Raw genomic sequence first — 24,835 nt, forward strand, 5'->3', positions numbered from 1 at the left:
AAATGAGAGCATAAAAATCTATTAATGCTAAAATGAATATCTAAAATAAGATACTCCATTATACAGATGTGTAATTTGAGGCAGAAGGATAGATTACTTGCACAAAAGTACACAAAAAATGTAATGATAGCACATGTGCTAAAACTCAGAGTCTCAAAATTATATTTGAATCATACATAAAAGCTAAGTTTGCCTTGTGCCTGCCTATTCTGCCAAGGAACATTCTAGAGGCTCATTGCAGATTAAACCCACTAAGGTCTCAAGAGTCAGAAACATCTGCCCCTCAACTTCTTAGCCAAACTCAATTTCTTCATTTATTAAAGAGGAATGAAATAGTATTTATCACAGATAGTTGTTGAAGGAATAAAATGAATGCAAAAAGAAAGTTCTTGGTACATAGTATGTAGAGAAAATGTAATTGTATTGTACTTTTGTTATTTGGAAATGTACACTTGTGTAATTTAAAAAAAAATACAATTTCATATCACATGGAATAAATAATAGCTTATCATAATTCTCATGAAATGGCAAAGATATATAGTCTGTTAAATTATATTTATTTCAGACCATTGGGAAAATTTCTTCACATGAATATATGTTCAGGCACACACACCAAGAATTAAACTGCAAAGACCAGAAATTACATCTAAATTTTATTCACAAGTTTAACAAACCTTTGGTTAGAAGTACTTTTATTTATAAGAATATACCCACATTCAATGATAATAGGAAACCTTTTAAGAAATTCAATTAGAACCAGTAGTAGGATGGTTTATTAATGCTGATGAAAAAGTAATTTTTTAAAAATACATATATGCCTTAAATATATGTAATACACAAATAATTGAAACAAGTATACATATATCTTTCATTATTTGATATAGGGCCTTTGCCTTTTCTTTGGATAAATGTTCACTGATTATAGCCATACATTATTATATAAAAACATCCTAATACATTATTTGTGATTTCCAGTTTTGGTTCCCATCAATTACAGTGTATATTTAAACATTCCTGAGAAGTTTTCTGAGTATGAAATGCTTCTAGAATATTATGACACTTTTCCTGAATCATCTGCTATTATCTTGTTCAGACATAATTCTATGATTGGTTTTTGTGAAACCTGCCTTTAACAAGTCTTTATGAAAAGTTTAATCTTCTTGAAGGAATTATTTTTGCAATCATGACTAACAGATTTTAATTAAATGAACTAATATTAATAGCAAAAGTAACTGATATAAACATATCTATGAATAAATATTGAACTTTTTCTAAGCACAAAACTCATTTTGGCAGCAAAAGTGAAGGGACATACAGTAAAGTAGCATCCTAATTGGGACCGTACAGCTTACTGAGTTCAACAAGTTCTACTTTTTATTCATGGATAGAAAGCAAACTTTGACCAATATATTGGCTAAGTAGAAGTCTATTAAAGTTTTTAATTCATTAATATGTATATATTTGCTAGATTAAAGTAGGAATCCAATTATTCCACTACTAAATTGAAACTTTGATGAAAATATATTTCATCATTCTAACATCTCAAGAAGCTATTTTGCAGTCTGCATGTGTCCTTCACAGTTACCTGACTTCCATGACAGTTGTAACAGCCTTTAATCACAGACACAAGTTTCTGAATAAAAAAGTACATAGAAATGATTTTTAGTATAGTTAAAATTAGTGTATTTCAAATTTCCCTATGCAGATGCATAACCTGTGGGATCTTATTAGTGGACTTTCTTTTAGTAAATGTTATTTATATATATTTTACTACATTAAAAAGACAAATGTATATATATATACATTTAATGTATATATATATATATATATATATATATATATATATACACACACACACATATCTGTGTGTGTGTGTGTCTGTGTGTGTGTATATATATACATATATATATATATATATATATATATATATATATATATATATATCTTACCTAATAATAGACAAACATGTAAATTGACTGTACCTTCGCTACACCCATAGCCAATTAGAGTAACAATGCAAATTAACCCAAAAAAGATGGCGGTTAATTTCCATACATAGGCGCCCAGCACCTGTGTCCAAGGAACATCCTGGCACCCAGGTCACTGTGAGGTAAGGCCTGTTGCAGGAGCGGACCCCCAGTGATCAATCGCAGGGAGCTGGGGCTCTGCTCCTGCTCAAGGCCAAAAGCTTCCACCAGAGGCTTTCGACCTGGTGCTGGAGTGGACCCCCAGTGATCGATCACAGGGAGCTGGGGGTCTGCTTTAGGCCTGGGCAGGAGCGGACTCCCTCTGATCGATGGCAGGGAGCTGGGGCTCCGCTCCTGCCCTAGAGGCTTTTGGCCTGGGCAGGCCTGAGCAGGGGTGGAGCCAGGGATTAGAGGGAGCTGGAGGGCCCCTGCCCAGGCCTAAAGCTTTGGCCAGAGGATTTAGGCCTGGGCAGGGCCCAGCCAACGATTGTTGTGAACTATAGAGAAAACACCTTTTCTGACTGCACATTGGCTAAGCTTCCTGTATGCCACTGGTAATATTCTTAGTAACTTGGGTAATAAGAATCCAAAAAGGTGATCTAGGGTTTTTCCACCACACTTCTGGAGAAAAAAAACAAAGGTCCGCTGTTGGAGGGCTAAGAAATGTCATATCCTGCCCTAGCTGGTTTGACTCAGTGGATAATGCCTCGGCCTGCCGACAGCAGGGTCTGGGTTCAATTCTGATCAAAGGCATGTACCTAGGTTGCAGGCTCCTCCCTGGCTGGGGCCCAGATCAGGGCTCATGCAGGAGGCAACCAATCAAAGTTTTCCTGTCACTTTGATGTTGCTCTCTGTCTTTCCCTTTCTCTTCCACATTTTCTAAAAGTCAATGGAAACATATCTTCAGGTGAGGATAAAAAAAAAAAAAGAAAGAAATGCATATCCTATGAAAGACACATCTTGAAAATGCCTAAAGAAAGTTGTCATTTTTTCTTGGTGAAGGGACTGGAGTCCGTGTTGATGAAAACACCTTGATGGCTGTGGTGACTGGCAGTGGGTGCAGCAGTGGGGTGATGGGGCTGGTGCCTTCCCCTGATCAGCCCAGTTGCCTCCCACAAAGGGAATCCAGACTGCAGCTTAGGCCCGCTCCCCGTGGGGATCGGGCCTAAGCCATCAGTAGGACATACCCTGAGGGCTCCCAGTATGTGAGAGGGGGAAGGTTGGGCTGAGGGACCCCCACCCCCAGTGCACGAATTTTGTGCACCGGGCCCCTAGTGTGTGTGTGTATGTGTGTGTGTGTGTGTGTGTGTGTGTGTGTGTGTGTGTGTATGTATATATATATGCTATGTTCCACTACAAGCCAATATTATCATTTACTCTGGGAATAAAGCCTGAAATGATATCTTTGTAAAGTTATCCTGTTGATTTTATATGAAAGCAAATTAGAAAAACACTTATTCAAGTGGAAAAACTTAAAATACCCTTTAGTCATTAACCATTTGAGGTCTGGTGAGAATGAAAGTTTCATCTTTGATTCCATCAATTCCTTTTGTCAGAGAGAAGAAAATGTTTACTTCTTGAGTAGGCACATACTCAAAACTTTGTTAGGGCATAAAAAGGCTTCATGATAAGGAAAGGAAAGAAATCTGATTAATAGCAATTAATTTAGTGAAGATCCACCAATTCTTGGTATTCTCATTTGTTTATAGCTCACTATATTTAACAGTATTTGTTTGAATATCACAAAACACTAGAAAGATGGAAAGTAAAAATTTCATTTTTTTTTAGTTTTATATGTCAGTGGTTTTTCTTTTTTATTGTTTAAGCCTTAAACTTTAAGGTATTACATTTATTCTTTTTCCTCTATCGACCCCTCCCTGGCCACTCCCACCCCCCAGGACAAGCCCCAACTGCCCCATTGTCCATGTCCATTGGTTATGCTAATATGCATGCATACAATTCCTTTGGTTGATCTCTTACTCCCCTGCATCACACACCCGGACCCTCTCCTACCTTCCCTCTGAGGTTGGACAGTCTCTTCGTTGTTTCTTTGTCTCTGGATCTATTTTTGTTCATCAGTTTATGTTGTTCACTATATTCCACAATTGAGTGAGATCTTGTGATATTTATCTTTCTCCAACTAGCTTATTTCGCTTAGCATAATGCTCTCAAGGTACATCCATGCTGTTGCAAATGGTAAAAGTTTCTTCTTTTTTATAGCAGTGTAGTATTCTATTGTGTAGATGAGCCACCGTTTTTTAATCCACTCATCTGCTGATGTGCACTTAGGCTTTTTCCAAATCTTAGCTATTGTATATTGTGCTGCTGTGAACATAGGGGTGCATATATCCTTTCTGATTGGTGTTTCTACTTTCTTGGTATATATTCCAACATTCTTTTTTAAAAATGTTTTTATTGATTTTTAGAGAGATGAAAGGTGAGGGATAGAGAGATAGAAACATTGATGAGAAACAAGCATCATACATCAGTTGCCTCCTGCACGCCCCCTAATGGGGATCAAGCCTGCAATCCAGGCAAGTGTCCTAACCAGGAACCGAACCCACTGAGCCATACCAACTGGACTAAAATATTTTTTTTAATCTTTATTTTTCAGGTTATTACAGATGTTCCTCTTTTTTCCCCCCATAGCTCTCCTCCACCCAATTCCCACCCCACCCCAGGCGCTTGCCCCCCTCCACTGTCCTCATCCATAGGTGTAAGATCTTTGTCTAATCTCTTCCCGCACTCCCCACACCCCCTTCCCCCGAGAATTGTCAGTCTGCTCCCTTTCCATGCCCCTGATTTTATTACATTCACCAGTTTGTTCTATTCATCAGATTTTTCATTCATTTGATTTTTAGATTCACTTGTCAATAGATATGTATTTGTTGTCACTTTGTTAATAATTTTTTATCTTTACATTTTTCTTCTTCTTCCTCTTCTTAAAGAATACCCTGCAGAATTTCATATAATACTGGTTTGGTGGTGATGAACTCATTTAGCTTCTTCTTGTCTGTAAAGCGCTTTATCTGACCTTTAATTCTAAATGATAGCTTTGTTGGGTAGAGTATTCTTGGTTATAGGTTCCTGTTATTCATCATTTTGAATATTTTTCGCCACTCACTTCTGGCCTGCATAGTTTTTGTTAAGAAATCAGCTAACAGTCATATGGGCACTCCCTTGCAGGTAACTGTTTTTCTCTTGATGCTTTTAAGATACTCTCTTTGTCTTTTGCCCTTGGCATTTTAATTATGATGTGTCTTGGTGTGGTCCTCTTTGGATTTCTCTTGTTTGGGGTTCTCTGTGCTTCTTGGACTTGCAAGTCTATTTCTTTCACCAGGTAGGGGAAGTTTTCTGTCATTATTTCTTCAAATAGGTTTTCAATATCTTGTTCTCGCTCTTCTTTTGACACCCCCATAATTCAGATGTTGGTATGCTTGAAGTTGTCCCAGAGGCTCCTTACACTATTCATATTTTTGGATTCTTTTTTCTTTTTGCTCTTCTGGTTGGGTGTTTTTTACTTCCTCATATTTCAAATCTTTGACTTGATTATTGGGATCCTCTAGTCTACTGATGAATTCCTATATATTATTCTTTATTTCAGTCAATGTATGCTTAATTTCTGACTGGCCCTTTTACATTTTTTTTATCATTTTCATTAAGGTCCTTGAAGGTCTCATTAAGTTCCTCAGAGGTTTCTAGAAGATTGTTGAGTAATCTTATAACTGTGGTTTTGAACTCTATATCCAATAATTTGCTTTCTTCCATGTCTTTCATTTGTGACATGTTTCTTTGTCTCTGCATTTTGGCTGCTTCCTTGTGTTTGTTTCTTTGTATTGGGTAGTTGCTAAGTCTCCTTGAGTTGATAGAGTGGCCTTGTGTGGTAGGTGTCCTATAAGGCCCAGTGGCTCTGCCTCCCCAATCACTTGAGGTGGACACTCTTGGTGCACCCTTTTGTGGGCTGTGTGCACAGTCTTGTTGTAGTTAAGCCTTGATTGCTGTTGGTATCACTGGGAGGAATTGACCTCCAGACCAATTGGCTGTGAGGACCAGCTTTGTATACAATGTAAGAGCTACTGTGCAGGAGACACCCTTATGGGGCCGGACTTGCTTCAGTGGGGCTTTGGTGCTCACTGAGTCTGCCCCTTGAGTGTGTCACTTATGGATGTGAAGAGTTGTAATCTGGTATCATCTCACACTCACCACTGGGTACACTGGTTCTTGGATATAAAAGAAGGTGCAAAGTCAGCCATTGCCTGGAGCCACCCATCAGAAGCTACAGAAAGATCTTCAGATTCTTCCTCTTTGTATCAGGTTTGGAAGTGCCCAGATGAGGCCCAGCTGTGAAGCAAGGCAGGCTGCTACTGCTAGCCTTGGGCCTTCTTTTAATAGCTTTGGGGCTCCCTGACCCAGCTGCTGCCTGTTTTACAGGTTTTAGGCTGAGAAAGGACAGGCCATTCATATGCAAAAGCCGCTGTGCACAGCTTGGGTGGGGTTGTAAATTGGGTGGGGCAAGGTCTCAGGTTATCACCAGGGCAGAGCAAACAACAATGACTGCCAGCCAGCCCTGCACCTAAGAGGTCCCAGTGCAGGAACAATGACCTCTGTGAGCACCTCCATCTGAGAGAAAGCCTCCCTCATGTTCCTGCCCCAATGCTAGATAGTCCAGTTTCTCCCCGGATGTGTCTAGGTCCCCCAGAGTCTCGCCCGGAACTGGAGTTCAGAGCAAGCAGGAGCTTTTATCTCCCTCTTGATTAAAGAAGCAGAGGAGGCATAAATAGTAACAAAAGAAACTTGACTTTGGGTGGTGAACACACTGTGCAGTAGGTATATGATGTGTTATAGAGTTGTACACTTGAAACCTGTGCAATTTTATTAATCAATGTCACCCCAATAAATTTAATAAAAAAAGAAAAAAAAAAGAAAAAAGGCAGCGCACCTGGGTGCCAGCCTGTTCTGCTCCTCCACACTTCCTACCAGTCTCAATGTGCTTTCCTCACCTCTCTGGTTGTAGAACTTCCACTCAGCCAGCTTTCCTGCTGTTCTGGATGATAGTTGTTCTGTCTTTTAGTTGTAATTTTGATGTGGTTGTGAGAGGCAGCAAGTACAGGTGTTTACTATGCCACCATCTTGGTTCTCAAATATGTACATTTTTAACGGTAATGCTTGTAAAGTGACTGCAAGCACCTGCAAATCAGGTAAAATTTGTATGTGCTCTAGTTTTTTGTATCTTATAATATTAAAAACATTTTCAATCATAAACTTTCTTACTTGCAATATATATGGAGAGGGATAGGGTTAGAGATACTAGCTGTTGGATTATATTTTAAATTTTAAAATACTAAATACAGTTTCAGTGAGTCCATAGTCTATGATCTGTATCTGTACTTACATAGAAGTGATTTGAATCAAAAATCTGTAGGAAAATGCCACTTCACCTTAAAAAAATGCCCATTTTAAAGTGACTCATTCCACTTTGCTGTACATTTGGAACTGGTGTGGAATGATATTGAATGTAAACTGTGGCTGGAAAAAAAATGAAGTGATTCACTGAAGTTAAACCATTTAGACAGCATACCAATGACATAATGACAAAACTGCTCTAAAATGCTAAATGGAGGTTGGTACATTAGCATGTCTTCCACTGGATTGAATGTTTTTGTGTGTTTTTTTTTTTTTAATATAAGCATCAGGTGGTCTGAGACCATGTTCTTTTTCACCAAAGAATTCTCAATACATATTAAGTCATGAAACATAATAAATGATAAATAGTTTTTTGGTTCAATGGATGTCAAATTAGTGATACAAAAGAATGTTCATTGTAACAGAAATAGCTTCTACAAAAGTCTGACAAAAAGGCCATATGGAAAATTTGTCTAAAAAAGCTGAAAAATAGGTTAGATATGGACACACACTAAATAATTAAGTTTTGGTTTTTGCTCTTTTTCACTGAGCTGGAAGGAGCATCACAGGGTAATTTTGGCATACTGACACTCAAGTGAATCATTCATTCAACAAATATTTATCAAGTGCTCATTTGTACCAGACACTATTTTGGCTTACTCCTTTTGTATTTTTTTTTCTGAAATATAACAGACTACATTAGTTTTAAACAAAAAAAATCCTTATAAAAATATTGTGACAGAATTTATTAATAAATTATTATATGCTCCTTCATGTATTGTATATATTCCCCCAGATTATAAATTGTTTGAAAATAGTTTCACCTATGTAAAGGATTTGTCCTAGCAGTCTTTTTTTTGTCAAGAAGTCACATATACTTTTTAATATTTTGATATTTAGTGGCACCATGCTTGCTTATTAGTATAACTGCTACATTCTCTTATGACTCCTAAATCCTTGACTCAGATTATATAATTAATTGTGAATTATATCTCCTTTCTAACATATATCATTTAAATTATTTGAACTAAAGATAAGTGGGAATATGTATACATTCCCCAAAATGCCCATTTTTCAAAATGACAGTGTGTTTTTTTTAATAGATCTTCAGAGTTTATTGATATTTGCATAATATGGTTTAGTGTTTAAAAATGTATGGCTGGTTTAATGTTCAAAATGTATGGCTATCACCTTAGCCTTGACCTATGAACCAGGAGGTCACAATTTGATTCCCCATCAGGGCACATGGCTGGATTGTGGACTCGATCCCCAGTTTGGGGTGTGCAGGAGGCAGATTATGTCATTCAATTATATATAGGAAATAATAAAAGTTTAATGAAAATAATTATAAATTCATGCATATTTAGTTCAAAACTATATATTAATTTTTTTAACTTAACCTATGGGGATAATCTATATTCAAAAAAAAATATCTTCCAGTAGAAAACAAAACACAATTTTAAGATTTTATTTAAATCACATTATACCTATACTTTAACATATGAGCATGTTTCTCTCTCTCTCAACACCTGAAATTCTGGAATAATATTTTAAATTTTAAGAAACATATGAATATAAATAAATAATAAATAAATAAATAAGAAACATATGAAAATAAGTGATTGCTCTATTTTTAAACACACATTATATTCTGGGTATTTAACTTACTTATAAAATCTTCCTTTAATTTTTACAAATAAAAGTGCATATAGAACTTGAAATTAATTCTATGTGAAAAAAAGATTAAAGTAAATTAGAATCACTTTTGGAATTTTTTCCAGTGAGTTGACTATGTGAAATGAATGAACATTGGTAACTTTTCTGTATGATATAGTACATATGTAAAAACAGAATAAGAAAGTATTACCATTTTAGGGATCAGGGGATCAAGCAACCTGCCTAGAGCATTGGAATTTCCCTTTCTTGTCTACACTTGTATTGTAAAGTTTCATCTGAGCACAATGAGCATTAGAGGACTAGACAGGGCTAGCATAGATTTTAAATAAATTCTTTGGTTGGTCATGGTTTAGATTTTCTTAGGCTAAATTTCCTTCAGATTTTTATCAATCCTAATCTGCATATTTTACCTAATCAGTGTACCAATTCCCCATCCTGGTTAGCAGAAACATTATAATTTTATGTTTTAAAAAACTTAACAAAGGAAGGGAGAAATTAATACTTTGGAAATCAAGTGAATATGAAATCAAATTTATACTTTATGAAAGATTTATATTTCCTTATTTATTATGCAAAAATAGATCTTAAATGGTATTCTTTCTCTTAATGATATGATGTCCTTTTACAAATACCAAAAATATTATATTTATATTTTGAGTATCCAAAGAGCCATTATCTTGAAACTGTGTCTTCTAATCATAAAATGTAGATGATTTCTAAGGCAGATAGCATTTGGTTTATTTTAAAAAATCTTTTGAACATGTCTTGTGAAGTCAGTTAATTTGTCAGAGTGATAAGTCCTTCATACTTCTCCTCTTCCTGTGCATATAAACTTTCATTTAATTCAGTTTGAAATAGTTTGTTTCTATCTTTCATTCCCTCTTTATGTTTGTGGCACTGTCTTTTATGCTTTGTTCTTTGCTGACATAAAATATTTATCAACATATCATCTAAGATGATTGGTTCTTCACAGTAGACAACCAATGTTTAATCATGTGGAAAATGTCTCTTTCTGTTTCTTACCTAAATCTATTGCAAGATTTCTGTATGTCAGTTTATCTATTAATATTTGAAATATAAAATTAAATAATTATATGAACAGCAATTATGCATCGCTATAGCCATTAAACACTAGTTTTTAAAATAATTTAGGAAAAAATTAAAAAGTCTTACTTTTTTTGATGTCAGGCAAACATGTACATGAACTTCAACTCATTCTTTTAACTGTCCTAATTGAAAAACACATCTTCCAATTCATTTACTTTTTATAAATTTTCTTCAATATAATGTCCCAAGTTGTTGAAACAATAAAAATAACCTGAGACTATTTTTTTAAGAAATGGCCTAATGTGTCAATGTTAACTTATTTCCCCATATATTAAAATAAAACAAGTAATTAACCATCTAGTTTCAAGAATAAAAATTGATGCCAAAGCTTGTGTTTATAACCTGTCAAAAAAGTCCCAATAAAATATATATGAGAACCCAGCCGGTGTGGCTCAGTGGTTGAGCCTTGAGTCTAAGGTGACCAGATCGTCCCGCTTTTGGCAGGACAGTCCCGATTTTCAACAATTTGTCCCGCGTCCCACGGCGTTTTTGGATAGGGACTTTTTTAAAACGCCGTGGGACGCGGGACAAACTGTTAAAAATCGCGACTGTCCCGCCAAAAACGGGACAATCTGGTCACCTTAGCCTTGACCTATGAACCAGGAGGTCACAATTCGATTCCCCATCAGGGCACATGGCTGGATTGTGGACTCAATCCCCAGTTTGGGGTGTGCAGGAGGCAGCCGATCAATGATTATCTCTCATCATTGATGTTTCTATTTCTCTCTCCTTTGCCCTTCCTCTCTGAAATCAATAAAAATATATTACTACATATATGAGAAACAATATATGATTGGCAATAATAAAGTGCTACCATGCAATGATTCAACTGGTATTAATTCACTGTGATTTTACAAAAAATTACAACTTCAGTAGGCTCTAACATAGCATGTGAGAGGATGAAAATATACATAAAGAGAATCATCAAGTCAGATGGCACTTCCAACACCATAATTTTTCTTCCAACCATTTTGTCTGTTTAAATATATGACATGCAAATAACAAGATGTGCATAATAAAATAATCAATTTATTTGAAAAATTTAATTAGTCCATTCACATAATCTCTCTAAATTGATGCATTGGGAGAAAAAACATTCTCAATAAATAATGTTCACTATGTGTCTCAATTTCTAGAAAAATTTAAAGTAAAATTAACAGAACATTGCTTTTGAGAACTACACAATATTTATGACAGCAAAATATATAATTTTGAAATTAGTTCATATTCATTATGGATTTTTAAAAATCATGTTTTAATGTACAAATATGTATCAACCTCTGCCCCAAATAGAATTTAAGCAGATAATTTTCAAATTTTAGTCATATGATCTATTTTCTTTATGGTTTTCTATTACATATACTATATGTAATAGAAAAATACATAATATTTTTGTAATATATGTTTGTAACACAAAAATAGATATAAATAAAATCTTGTTGTCTCCAAACTATACCCGAAGCAGTGTGCAGAGCTTAATATTTTTAGGAAACGATCTGTTACTTCACAAGGACTAACACTCTGAAATTTACAAAATGAATTTTTACTAATGAAATAATATCTTCAAGTATTTTAGTAAAAGCCATTTTCTGATATCATGTCCACTTATACAGATATTTTAATTACTGTTTTCTTTATACAAAAGCAGAGTTTTAAAATTTGTTATAGAGCAAAGAAGTTGGTGAAAATGTGAGGAAAAGGTTTCAAACCTATATAATAAAAGGCTAATATGCAAATCGACCGAATGGCAGAAGAACTGGTCACTATGATGTGCGCTGACCAGCAGGGGGTGCATACGGAATGTGGCGGACATCGGCGGTGGTAGGATGGTGGAGCAGGTGAGCAGGAGTGCCAGACCAAGGCACAACACTGGTCACTTTCATTGTGGGGAGCCTCTGGTGGCTACTGAAAATTCTTTGCTCCCGCATGCCAAGGTCCTGCCTGGCGCTCACACCTGCTGCTGGCACCAGAGCTGCTGCTCGCACCCACTGCTGGCGCCCAACGTGGGCTACAATTACTCGGCACCGTCAATGGGTGCGAGTTGTGGCTCCTGGCCCTGATCACCCCTGAGGGCTTCTCCACCTCCCCCTGCTCCTGAGGGGCAATCTGGGCAGCAGCCGCTGCTTGCACCCGCTGATGGGCTGGCCCCAATAGATCCATGCAGTTAGCAGGTGCGAGTGGGGCCTGTGCCATTGGCATGTGGGAGCGGCAGCTGCTGGCAGACAAGGGACCAGGACCCACAGCAGGAGGGGCCCAACAGGGGCACGGAAGATGGGCTGAGACCACCTCTGTGCCCACCGCAGCCTCATAGCCCACAATTCCTTTCAAGGTGCACAAATTCGTACACTTACTCTTAGTTTTACTATAAAAAGTAACTTATTTTTAAAGGAAAGCTTTATTTTATTACGGTACATGCCTCTAGATATTATTGAGTTTCATCTCTAGTATTTTTCTGTGTACACAACTCATATAGGTTTGTTGACAAGCCAGCCAAAGCTTCTAAACTTGGGTAAATTAATTAAAAGAAAGTCATAATAAATTTCATAAAGAAGAGATTAAAAACTTAAATCCTTTAGTAGTTTACAGATTGTACTAGTACACAATATAACTTGGAGGCATGTATTTTGCCTGCATTAAAACAAGGCAAGAAAACAGTCTTTAAAATCAATTTCTTTAAGAACAGAAAGACCAGAGACATCACTTAGTCTTATCATAAAATAATCTTAATTTAATCTGTTCTTGGATAAAGATTGAACAATAAAAAGTGTGAAATATTTGAGAGCTGCAATTGTTTCAAACATTTTGGATAGCTAAGAAATATTGATTTCTTAGTATTTTCCTTGCCTAACTGAAAAAAAAAAATGGATCCAGCCCCTCAAGCTTTCACTTTTGGAATTTCTCACAACCATTTAAATTTGTATATCATCAGCACTCTTTCATGTGCCTCTTAAAGTAGTGGAACCAAGACCTTGGTAGAAACTTTCAATGGACTGTAAAACCAATCCCCACTTCTGCTTTCATGAAAACTTCAGTCCATCATGCTCTAATTTTATTATTGATTGATTGATTGATTAATGTATTACATATGTGTCCTTATTCCCCATTGCTCCCTGACTTCCCACCACTCATGCTCTTACCCCCCTCCCCCAGTGTCTGTGTCCATTGGTTAGGCTTATATGCATGTATACAAGTCCTTTGGTTGATCTCTCACCCTAAACTCCACCCTCCCCTACCTTCCCGCTAAGGTTTGATGGTCTGATCAATGTTTCTCTGTCTCTGGATCTATTTTTATTCATCAGTTTATGTTGTTCATTATATTCCACAAATGAGTGAGATCATGTGATATTTATCTTTCTCTGACTGGCTCATTTTAATTAGCATAATTCTCTCCAGTTTCATCCATGCTGTTGCAAATGGTAAGAATTCCTTCTTTTTATGGCAGCATAGTATTCCATTGTGTAGATGTACCATAGTTTTCTGATCCAGTCATCTGCTGACGGGCACCTAGGCTGTTTCCAGATCTTAGCTATTGTAAATTGTGCTGCTATGAACATATGGGTGCATATATTCTGACTGGTGTTTCTAGTTTCTTGGGATATATTCCTAGAAGTGGGATCACTGGGTCAAATGGGAGTTCCATTTTCAGTTTTTTGAGGAAACTCCAAACTGTTTGCACCAGTCTGCATTCCCACCAGCAGTGCATGAGGGTTCCTTTTTCTCTGCATCCCTGCTAGCACTTGTCGTTCATTGATTTGTTGATGATAGCCATTCTGACAGGTGTGAGATGGAACCACATTGTCATTTTGATTTACATCTCTCAGATGATTAGTGACTTTTAGCATGTTTTCATATGTCTCTTGGCCTTCCTTATGTCCTCTTTCAAAAAATATATATTTAGGTCTATTGCCCATTTTTTGATTGGGTTATCTTCCTTTTATTAAGTTGTATGAGTTCCCTTTAAATGTTGGAGATTAAACCTTTATCAGTGATAGCATTGGCAAATACCAGATATCAAGCTGTATTACAAAGCCACTGTTCTCAAACTGCCTGGTACTGGCACAAATACAGACATATAGACCAATGGAATAGTATAGAGAATCCAGAAATTGACCCAAAACACTATGCTCAATTAATATTTGACAAAAGAGGCAAGAGCATACAATGGAGTCAAGAAAGTCTCTTCACCGGGGGAAGCTGGAGCCCGGGTCCGGGCGAGGCCGTGTGCCCCTGGATCCGGGTGAGGCTGGATCTCGGGCCCGGGAGAGGCCACGCGCCCCTGGGTCCGGGTGAGGCCATGCGCCCCTGGGTCCGGATGAAGCTGAATCCTGGGTCTGGGCGAGGCCGTGTGCCCCTAGATCCGGGTGAGGCTGGGTCCCGGGTCCGGGTGAGGCCGTGGGCCCCTGGATCCGGGTGAAGCTGTGCCCCTGGGTCCGGCCGAGACCAAACCAGAGGGAGTTGGACCTGCATTACCACCATTTGTCCACCATCAAGAGCTGAGGGGTCAGTGCCGACATGTACTCATAAGGAACTGGTGGACATTGATATTGGGTCTCAAAAGAACTGTTGGTCCAGAAAGAAACTCACTACAGACTGATTCATTTGCCTGTCAGCATAACTATTATTGCTCGCCGCACATTCAATTCTTATAAGTATATCTCTAGTGACACATGATTTCGCTCATCTAGGGGAAATGATGAACAACATAGACTGATGAACAAGAACAGACCCAGAAACAAGGAGGCATCGATCGGACTATCGGGCCTCAGAGGGAGGATAGGGGAGGGTGGGGGGAGGGGGGAGAGATCAACCAAAGGTCTTGTGTGCATGCATATGAGCCTAACCAATGCTTAAGTTCAACAGAGGGTTGGGGCATCCATGGGGAGGGGTGTGGGATGGGAATGGGGGGATGAGGACAAATATGTGACACCCTAATCAATAAAGAAATTAAAAAATAAATAAATAAATAAATAAAACCAAAAAAAAAAGTCTCTTCAATAAATAGTGTTGGGAAAATAGTACAGATACATTCAAAAAAATGAAACTAGACCACCAACTTACACCATACACAAAAATAAACTCAAAATGGATAAAGGACTTAAACGTAAGACGGGAAACCATAAAAATCTTAGAGGAATCCACAGGCAACAAAATTTTAGACATATGCCGAAGCAATATCTTCACTAATATAGCTACTAGGGCAATGGAAACTAAGGAGAAAATAAACAAATGGGACTACATCAAAATAAAAAGCTTCTGTACAGCAAAGGAAACCATCAACACAACAACAAGAAAGCCCGCTCCAATTTTCTTAAGCTCCTTTTTAGGAGTCTGCATAATCCTTAAAAGAATAATCTTCTCCCTTAAATAACTAACCTAACCTGAGGTTTTGAAATGAACATTTGTGCTGTTTGGAAGAGTTTTACAATGTGATTAATGAAGCCAAATTATTTGGAGAAAAACAGATGACAAAATAATGTGTCCATATGATTTTTTTTTCTCTCTCTAGGGTATCCAGTCCTATATATCTCAGAATTTTTCTTCTCTTAATTGTAACTGTCAAAAGAAATTATACTGATAGGGCAAATTCTCTCCATATGGTTTTTAACCATTTAAAACATTAAGGCCAGATTTTGAGATGAAACTTTTTGCCTTAAATCTTTTGGGAAAAGGAGGAATTGAATTCTATTTTGCTTTAGGACCAACATAAATTACAAATTACTACTTTTAATTGGTATTGTCATGTTTTAGATTTGTCAAATCAACAGTTAACTTCTTTAAGTATAATCTTCTCTTGATCTCCCCTTGTCAATTGCTGTGTACACGAGGAGGAAAGGTACATCTAATATTCACCTAAGTTGGAATTTCCCAAATATATATTCTAAGAAGCACTGATCTTTTGATAATTCCCTTCAATAAATTTTGACTTGGGCAAAAATGTTTGGATATACATATTGTTTCCATCTCTTGAAATTGCCAGTGGGTAGTAGTATTTTATAGTATACTAGTGGCCCGGTGCATAAAGTTTTTGCACGGAGAGGGGCAGTTCCTTCAGCCCAGCCTGCACCCTCTCCAATTGGGGACCCATTGGGGGATGTCCTACTGCCGGTTTAGGCCCGGTCCCAGGCCTAAACCGGCAGTCGGACATCCCTGTCGCAATCTGGGACCGCTGGCTCATAACCACTCACCTGCCTGCCTGCCTGATTGCCCCTAAATGCCTCTGCCTGCCTGATAACCCCTAACTGCTCTCCCTTGCTGGCCTGATCTCTCCCCCAACAGCCCTCCCCTGCCGGCCTGATCTCACTCCCAAAGGCCCTCCCCTGCCAACCTGATCTTGCACTCAACAGCCTGCCCCTGCTGGTCTGATCTCATCCCTAACTGCCCTCCCTTTGCTTGCCTGGTTGCCCCCAACTGCCCTCCCCTGCCAGCTTGATCTTGCCCCCAACTGCCTTCCTCTGCTGGCCAATTTGTTTCTAATTGGTCAGTTTCTATGCCAGTCAGTGCCAAAAGCTTCACCTCCTAGACAGCTATTGGCTCCTCACAGTTGACCCAGATTTGGTTCTAATTGGTCAGTTTCTATGCCAGTCAGCATCAAAAGCTCTGTCTCCTAAGCAGCCACTGCCTCCTCACAGTTGACCTAGATTTGGTTCTGATTGGCCAGTTTCTATACCAGTCAGTGTCTCTGGGCCTATCAACAGGGCCTGATCAGAAAGGCAGGGCTGATCAGCAGCCCCAGTGGAGGCTCGAAGAGAAATGGAGGCAGGGCTGCTGGCCAGGCTCTGAGGGAAAGAGAGAGGCAAGTGCTGGTCAAAAGCAGCCTGAGACACTACAGATAAGCCCTTCTTCTCTCTTCAGGTCTCTTTCCGGGCCTGATTCAAATCCCCTTCAGTAGTCACTGCTGGGTCACCAAGCCTGCAGCTGCAATAGTCAGTGCTGGGATGCCATGGCAACCCAGTGCTGACTTCCAGTTGGTCAGCCTTTGGTCAAGATCCGTGGTTACACCCTGGCTCTTTATTATAGAGATGAGTTCTTTGATAGAGAAAACATGAATTCTAATTCTACTTCTAACTAGTTGTATACATCTTAGACAAGTAATTTCATTTACTATTTAAATTTGACATATAACACTGTGCAAGTTTAAGGTGTACAATGTGTTTAATACATTCATATATTGAAATACTAGAGGTCCGGTGCATGAAATTCGTGCACAGAGGGGGGTTGTCCCTCAGCCCAGCCTGTACCCTCTCCAATATAGGACCCCTCAAGGGATGTTCAGTGGGATCAGGCTTAAACGGGCAGTCGGACATCCCTCTCACAATCCAGGACTGCTGGCTCCCAACTGCTTGCCTGCCTGCCTGCCTGATTGCCCCTAACCACTTCTGCCTGGCAGCCTGATCACCCCCTAACCACTCTGCTGCCAGCCTGTTTGCCCCCAACTTCCCTCCTCTGCCAGCCTGGTCACCCCTAACTGCCCTCTCCTGCAGGGTTGATCACCTCCAACTGCCCTCCCTTGCAGGCCCGGTCCTTCTCAACTGCCGTCCCTTGCAGGCAGGGTGCCTCCCAACTGCCCTCTCCTGCTGGCCATCTTGTGGTGGCCATCTTGTGTCCACATGGGGCCAGGATCTTTGACCACATGGGGGAAGCTATATTGTGTGTTGCAGTGATGATCAATCTGTATATTACTCTTTTATTAGGTAGGATAGAGGCCTGGTACAGGGGTGGGGGCTAGCTGGTTTGCCCTGAAGGGTGTCCTGGATCAGGGTGGGGGTTCCCTTGGGGAGTGGGGCGGCCTGAGCGAGGGGCCTGTGGTGGTTTGCAGGCCGACCACGCCCCCTGGCAACCCAAGCGGAGGCCCTGGTATCTGGAATTTATTTTCCTTCTACAATTGAAACTTTGTAGCCAGGAGCAGAGCCAAGCCTGGGGCTCCCTCCGAGGCTGGCAGCCATTTCTGTTGGGGTTATAATTGAAACTTTGTTGCCTTAAGTGGGTGGGCCCGGCCAGGGTGTATGAAAACTTTGCTTCCCCTGTTGCTGGTGGCAACCCTGGCTTGCTCTCTCAAGCTCCATTCTGCCGCCATTTCTGTTTGAATTTGTTTACCTTCTATAATTGAAACTTTGTAGCTTGAATGGAGGCTTAGGCCTGGCAAGGGCAGGCGGAAAGCTTGGCTTCCTCTGTTACCTAGGAAACCTTGCTCTCTGTGGCTGTAGACATCTTGGTTTGGGTTAATTTGCATACTCGCTCTGATTGGATGGTGGGCGTGGCTTGTGGTGTGTTGGAGGTATGGTCAATTTGCATATTTGTCTATTATTAGGTAGGATGATTGCCACTGTAGCTTTAACTGCCACCTCTATCACATCACATAATTGTAATTTATTTTCTAGGAGAGATCTAGTCTCCTAGAAATTCCAAAGTATATAATACAATACAATATACTCACCATGCTGTACATTAAATCTCCAGAACTTATTCATCTTCTAGCTTCAAGTTTCTACCTTTTAAGCCATTTCTTTCTCTTGATCCATTTACACACACACAAACACACACACACACACACTGAGGATGTTGAATCAGATTTCTGTGATGGTGATGAGGCTCTTCTATGAAATCATGAGGAAAGAATTCCAAGGACCCACGCAAGGGATTGTGATGTGAAAAGGTGTTTTTTTTTGGTGATGGCTGCCCCTGCTCCTGAACTTCTAATGTCCAATTTCCCTAATAGAAAAAGTCCAACCCTCTCTTTATCAGGTCCACAGTAAAAAACAGTGTTTAGAATTTGTGCTTCATAGTTCTTGGGAGCCCATGCACTCTGCAGGCTCCAGGTGGCCACTAGACCCACAGTGACATATGCTCCCAGATGGTAGAGAACTGGAAAACAAACAGGGTGGAGTGAGTGTGTGGGAGGGTGGGAGAGAAAAAGAGAGAGAGATAGAGAGAGAGAAAGAGAGAGAGAGACCGAGTTATGTTGTCCTGGCATTCTGTATTTTCAGGCTTAGGAGAAACCAGAAGCTTATCTAAACTAATAAAAGAGAAAGATGCAAATTGACCATTCCTTCGCAACTCCCACCAGCCAATCAGGAGTGAGTATGCAAATTAACCCAACAAAGATGGCAGGTTAATTTGCATACACAGGTGCCAAGCGGCCAGGGACGGGCCGCTTATGTCGTTGCCAGCTACGACGCAGGCGTTCCACACCGCCCCAGCCTCTCCAGGCCTCTGGGCAGTGTAGGAAGGCAGAAAGGCAGCTCCGGCCTGAGCGAAGGTGGTGCCGGCAGCCAGGGAAGGAAGGCCCATTCTTGCATAAATCTTCATGCATTGGGATTCTAGTTCAAAATAAATAATCAGCTTCCCAAATATTTCGCAGGCTTGCATTAGGGGTCCACACCCCATTCAATCTTTTTCCCAGATTATACTGGCAGGCCTCTATGATCCAACACTTCCCCCACACTATTTTGAATTTATTTTGCATGTCTTTTTCTGCCCCTACTCCCTCTCCAGGGCACACACAATCTGAACGAGAGGGGGCAAGTGAGGGGTGCTAATCCCCTTGGAGGGACAATGCTGCCTGCCATTATTCAGGGTTTGAAGCTGTAGCTTCCTTGAAACAGACTTAGTGTCCAAACTCCCCTTTGCTTCCTTTTCTTTATTAATAAGTAGCTAACTATGGTAATAAAATGACTTTCTAAGGACTCTGGTCCTTGGCCTGTAAACTTGTTTTATTTTAGATAAAATATAAGTTGTACCTCTTTGCTCTTTAAAGTGCTAGAACACTGTCAATTTGAAAATAAAAAGATGTTTGAAAGTATTATCTGTTATAGTTGTACCAAAGGTACTCCCCAAATAAAAGCTTAGAAAATTTAACCAAGATTATAGATTACAAAGATTTTGTGATGAATAGGAAAATTTAGTTAATTTCAGAAATTTATAAAAGTCATACAACTCTGGCTATAAAGAAGAAGGAGCCATTTGGTATGGCACAGCAAGAGTTTGCTCAACCAGTATTCTATTGATGAGGAAAATGGTAATTACATATTTAATTAAAAAGTTTAATTTTTTATTTCTAAGACTTTGATGAACTCCATAATAAAGCCAACACCATGACTTTAGCTGTTGTCAATTTTGAAATGAATATTTCTTTGATTTAGTAGTAAATTAACTTTTATAAAAAATCAGGACCCAGAGAGAAATGGATGGAAATTTTAATATACAGAGATGAGAAATGTATTATATATTTGCAACATTGCTTTAAATATAAATAAATATAATTACATTAATCATCTTGCAGCCTTTGTATTTGTAATCTTAACCTTTCACACAATTTGAACAGAAAATTTGATTTGAGCTTCACTATTTTTTTGGTTTAGACTCCATGTGATCTACATAAGTACATTAATGCCACAGGTTATTAGTTTTGCAATCAGCAGGAGATGCACCGGGGTGATTTGAATTCTACATCAAGAAGAATTGAATATTTTGGCACATCTTGTAGAATGCTTTAAAATTAGCATTATTCAAAGAAAACTAGGTACTGGCCTATTAATTTGGCATTATTATCTTCACGTACATTGTTGTGTGTTTTTGTTTTTCATACTGATTTTGGAATGTTCTGTGACTTTCAGTACAAAACCCTGTGGGGCTGACATAAGAAAATAATTGAGGAACTTCTTCCTAAAAGTTAGTCTATAATAACTTAGAACTGTTAGGTTTCAGGTACATTTAAACTTGATTAATCATATTTTTCTCTAGAAGCAAAATAAATATTGCAATGTACTTAGTTAAGGAGACATAGATAATGTATTGAATAAATATTTAAATGTTTATTTAATTAACATTTATATGAAACATTATTCTTCAATTGACTCTAGTGGCAAAGATATCTGATGATTTCCCAATGAATGTCCTTAAAATTATTTTAAATTTTATTTACCTACAAAAATTATGACCTTTTAAAATTTCATTAAAGTAACTTTATGATGTGACTCTAAAATTATGCATAATAAAATAAGTAAACTGTTACTACTCTACTGAAATAAATGGCAATTATAGATTGATGCATGATACTTTATTAACAAGTATTATCTTAATACTATAAATTTTGTAGTGAGCTCTTTTTACCTTTAAGCTATACATACATTATCTATTTATTTGTATTTATGGATTATAAAGAAAATATTAAAATATGTTCATTTAGAATAATATAGCATGTTTTGGCAGTGTTCTAATGATAAAATTTAGCAATTTTATATAACTTAACCCTTTGCACTCACTTGCTCTTTTCTCAATTCCTTTATTCTACTCGGGATTTAATTTTTTAAATACCCCAGATTTTACAAAGCGCGGCAGTAGAATAAGAAACTGGAGTTTCTTTTCATACAAACTTATTTATTTGGATTTTTTTATATTTCAAATTATTGATATATTCAATAACCGTCACACTCGACATCTGAGTGCAAAAGGTTAAATAGGAGCTACACCTATAATAATAAAAGGGTAATATGCAAATAAACCTAATGGCCGAACAGTGAAATGACCATCTGGACAACCTTCCTGACAAAGCCGGGCCTGTGAGGGCTGAGGCAGCAGCCAGGGCTGCCAGGGCCTACCCTTGCACGAATTTCATGCATCGGGACTCTGGTTTTTATTATAAAGCATGTTTTCTTAATTTAAACTCTGTAATACAAGATTCCCAGTACTTCCTGTTGTTTTAATTTACTAATTAAAATATTTTGGGGGCTATAGATCCAGAAAATAATATAAAAAACTCTGTTACACTTCAAAGTAAGCACATATGCAAACTTAAATTTTAATATTATTATTGAATTTATGCAAGTAAAAATATCTGAGCTTTTATTTTGTTTTAATTTATTAATTAATACATTTAGTTTCAGAATACTTAATAACCTGAAAACAATTTTCTCAGTAGAAACATATTTAACTTTTTAGCTGTATTCATTTTGTATATTAGTAAAATTACATTTTAAATTACACATAGATGATATACATAGTCATTCATAACATAACATTTAGTTATATTAATAAATTTCACTTCGGTCATAGTGATTCAAAGCAACTGTAATATTTCAAAGGAATAGGATTGTGCTTACCTTGATCTTGAAAAAATCCTGAACAGTATGAATGCTTTAAAAATATCAAATAATAAATCTTTAAACTTTAAGAAACAGCTTGAAATTTAAGGATACATTTGGAGATGGACTTTATGAAAAATATTTTGTAACTATAATGGATGTATTTATTAATTTCTGTGTCAGCATATATTATTACCTTAGAGGGCAGAAAAAGTTCCCAATTTTTTTTTACCATGTTTCAAGTGATGAATTTAAATGCCTCTTAGAGTCAGTCTTGAAAATTTTATACAGAATCTGTTTATTATCCTGAATTTTAATGAAAAATTTATCAATATTTGACTATAGTGGATTACAAACCAATTTTCATTTTTCAGCTTGGGAGCTAAAAGTCCCCTGGGATAAGTTTTTTTAAAGGAGTTCTTTATATCATGTTTATTATTGTCATGTCACTTGTTTTGTTTCTTTTATTTGTACCTCTTTAACCTTAGAAATAAGTCTAGACCCATCACATTCAATTTTTTTCTGACCTTTTCAGTTACCAAATTAGAAAGGATTTGATAGCTAAGGTCTAGACATTGAAATTGCAGTCTTCAAAATGAAAGCAAGCACTTTATTGCTTCTCTGCAATAAAAAAAAAAACAGCCTTTTTTCACTCAAGTATTTTTGAAAACTACATTTAAATATTACACTAGTTGGTTATATATTACAATAATAAGTTAGAAATTTTTGTGTGAATGCATGTGCTCCCAGTAGTTATTGAAGTAGAATGATTATTTGACGGGTGGGGGTTGTGAAATTTATTTAGAGGATCAATCCTACTTAAAGTGACTTGAGAAAGCACTGTTTTGATACTTCCACATATATTACCATTAAATTACATTGCTTATAGAAGGTGTCCCCCAAAAATGTATACATACTTTAACAGCTGATAGTTCAATTTTGAAAATAAAAGGCATTTGAATAAATGCTTCCTTTATAATTATTCAAAGTGTGTGTATACATTTTGGGGGAAAGCCTATGATGAAATATAAATGTATGGTATCTGTCAATAACACTTAAAATATTTTACAGTGTTCTCTCATTAATCCTCATTATTGCAGAAGAACATTACTTTCACATTCACTTTTCTATATCTGACCTGTTCATTCTCTCTAAGCATTTAATATGTCCTTAGTTTCATGGTATTTTAATTTTATTCAAAAAACATTTTAAAACAAGGTCACAATGTTTGTTTTTAAAGTTTTTAGCTTTATATGTATATTGTTGGCCTTAAATTTTACAAAGAATAAATCTGATAGTCTTTTGGCCAGATCAGCACATTTTGAAGTTTTTATAAACATACTAGAGGTCTGATGCACAAAGATTTGTGCAAGAATGGGCCTTCCTTCCCCTGGCTGTTGGCACTGCCTTCTCTCTGGCCCGGAGCTGCCTTCCGCCTTCCCATGCTGCCTAGAGGCACGGAGCTGCTGGGGTGGTGTGGACTGCCTGCGTCGTCAACATGGCCACTCAGCGCCTGCGTATGCAAATTAACCCATCATCTTTGTTGGGTTAATTTGCATACTCACTCCTGATTGGCTGGTGGGCGTCGTGAAGGTACAATCAATTTACATCTTTCTCTTTTAGTAGTGTAGATAATTGTTTTGTTTAAAAATAGATTTTGTTATTGGTCCAAGGTCAAGCATAATCCCAGTGTTTTGAAAGAAGTCACTTACTGCAATGCCTAAACTTATTTATGTGGAAAATAATGATAATAATCTCCAATCTCCATATTCTAATTGTGAAAAATAAATGAAATTTTAGTTATGAAAATAGCTATATTAAAGAAAAAATATCTAAACCAAGATAAGAATTCTATTGGGCCATCCTCATGTTAGTCTGTTGATTATTTTATTTTTCTCGTTACTTTTTTCCACATCAGATTTGTAGTCAGAGCAAGTTAAGACAAAAATATTCCCCCTGTAATATTACATTTCTTGTAGGCGGTTCCATGAGAGAAACTGAAATTTCAATGTAGGGCTATACTTTGCTAACATAGAAAACGAAGCTGAAAAACTGTCTAGTTTTTACAAAATGTTGCATTCAACAATACTGTGGCTTTAGGTTAAGGATCAATCATTGATTCCCAAAAAGCCAGCATATAGTATAGGCTTTTTCTGATTTTAGAAAAAACATATTACAGCAGGAGATTTCATGGGCTATTGGTTTTCTACCTTATCTATCTCAGCCATTACATTCTCTGCAAAATGAAGTTGAAAATATATTGTTATATATTATAATTTACATTTGTTTACTAAATTAAAATAATGTCTTTAACTTTATTAAACTCTCTTTTTAGCTTTCATTCCTGGACTAAAGAAAGGTATAGTAGAAATCACCACAAACCATAACCATGGTGCATGTTTCATTTTAAAGTGTATTGTGAATCTGTGTTCATTTTAAGAATGTTTGGCCTTTTCACTTCTCATAAAACATTTTAATTTCAACTGTTTGTTTCAAACACATTTTATTATGTTTAAAATGAACTGATATCTAGTAAAATATTTAGTTGGTTGTGTATCTTGTATATTTCAATGTTTTTCCCAAGTTATGTGTAATTAATCT

The 24,835-nt window shown here is 37.4% G+C and overlaps 1 protein-coding gene across 7 annotated transcripts in view; it reads left to right on the top strand.

Annotated features, from left to right (window-relative positions):
* Positions 1–24,835, top strand: part of PCDH11X (protocadherin 11 X-linked) — a gene marked incomplete at both ends in the record, with an annotated part of 1,090,738 nt that overhangs the window by 880,118 nt on the left and 185,785 nt on the right. For 5 of the 7 annotated variants that reach the window (XM_079765368.1, XM_079765369.1, XM_079765371.1 and 2 more), the window contains one exon: positions 24,570–24,593. The exons of the other annotated variants lie outside the window; for them this stretch is intronic. In XM_079765368.1, coding sequence (XP_079621494.1) covers positions 24,570–24,593 — 24 coding nt within the window. The remainder of the gene's footprint in view (positions 1–24,569; positions 24,594–24,835) is intronic. 7 annotated transcript variants of the gene reach the window in all.

The sequence above is a fragment of the Cnephaeus nilssonii genome (assembly GCF_951640355.1).
Source record: "Cnephaeus nilssonii genome assembly, chromosome: X".
NCBI lineage: Eukaryota > Metazoa > Chordata > Mammalia > Chiroptera > Vespertilionidae > Cnephaeus > Cnephaeus nilssonii.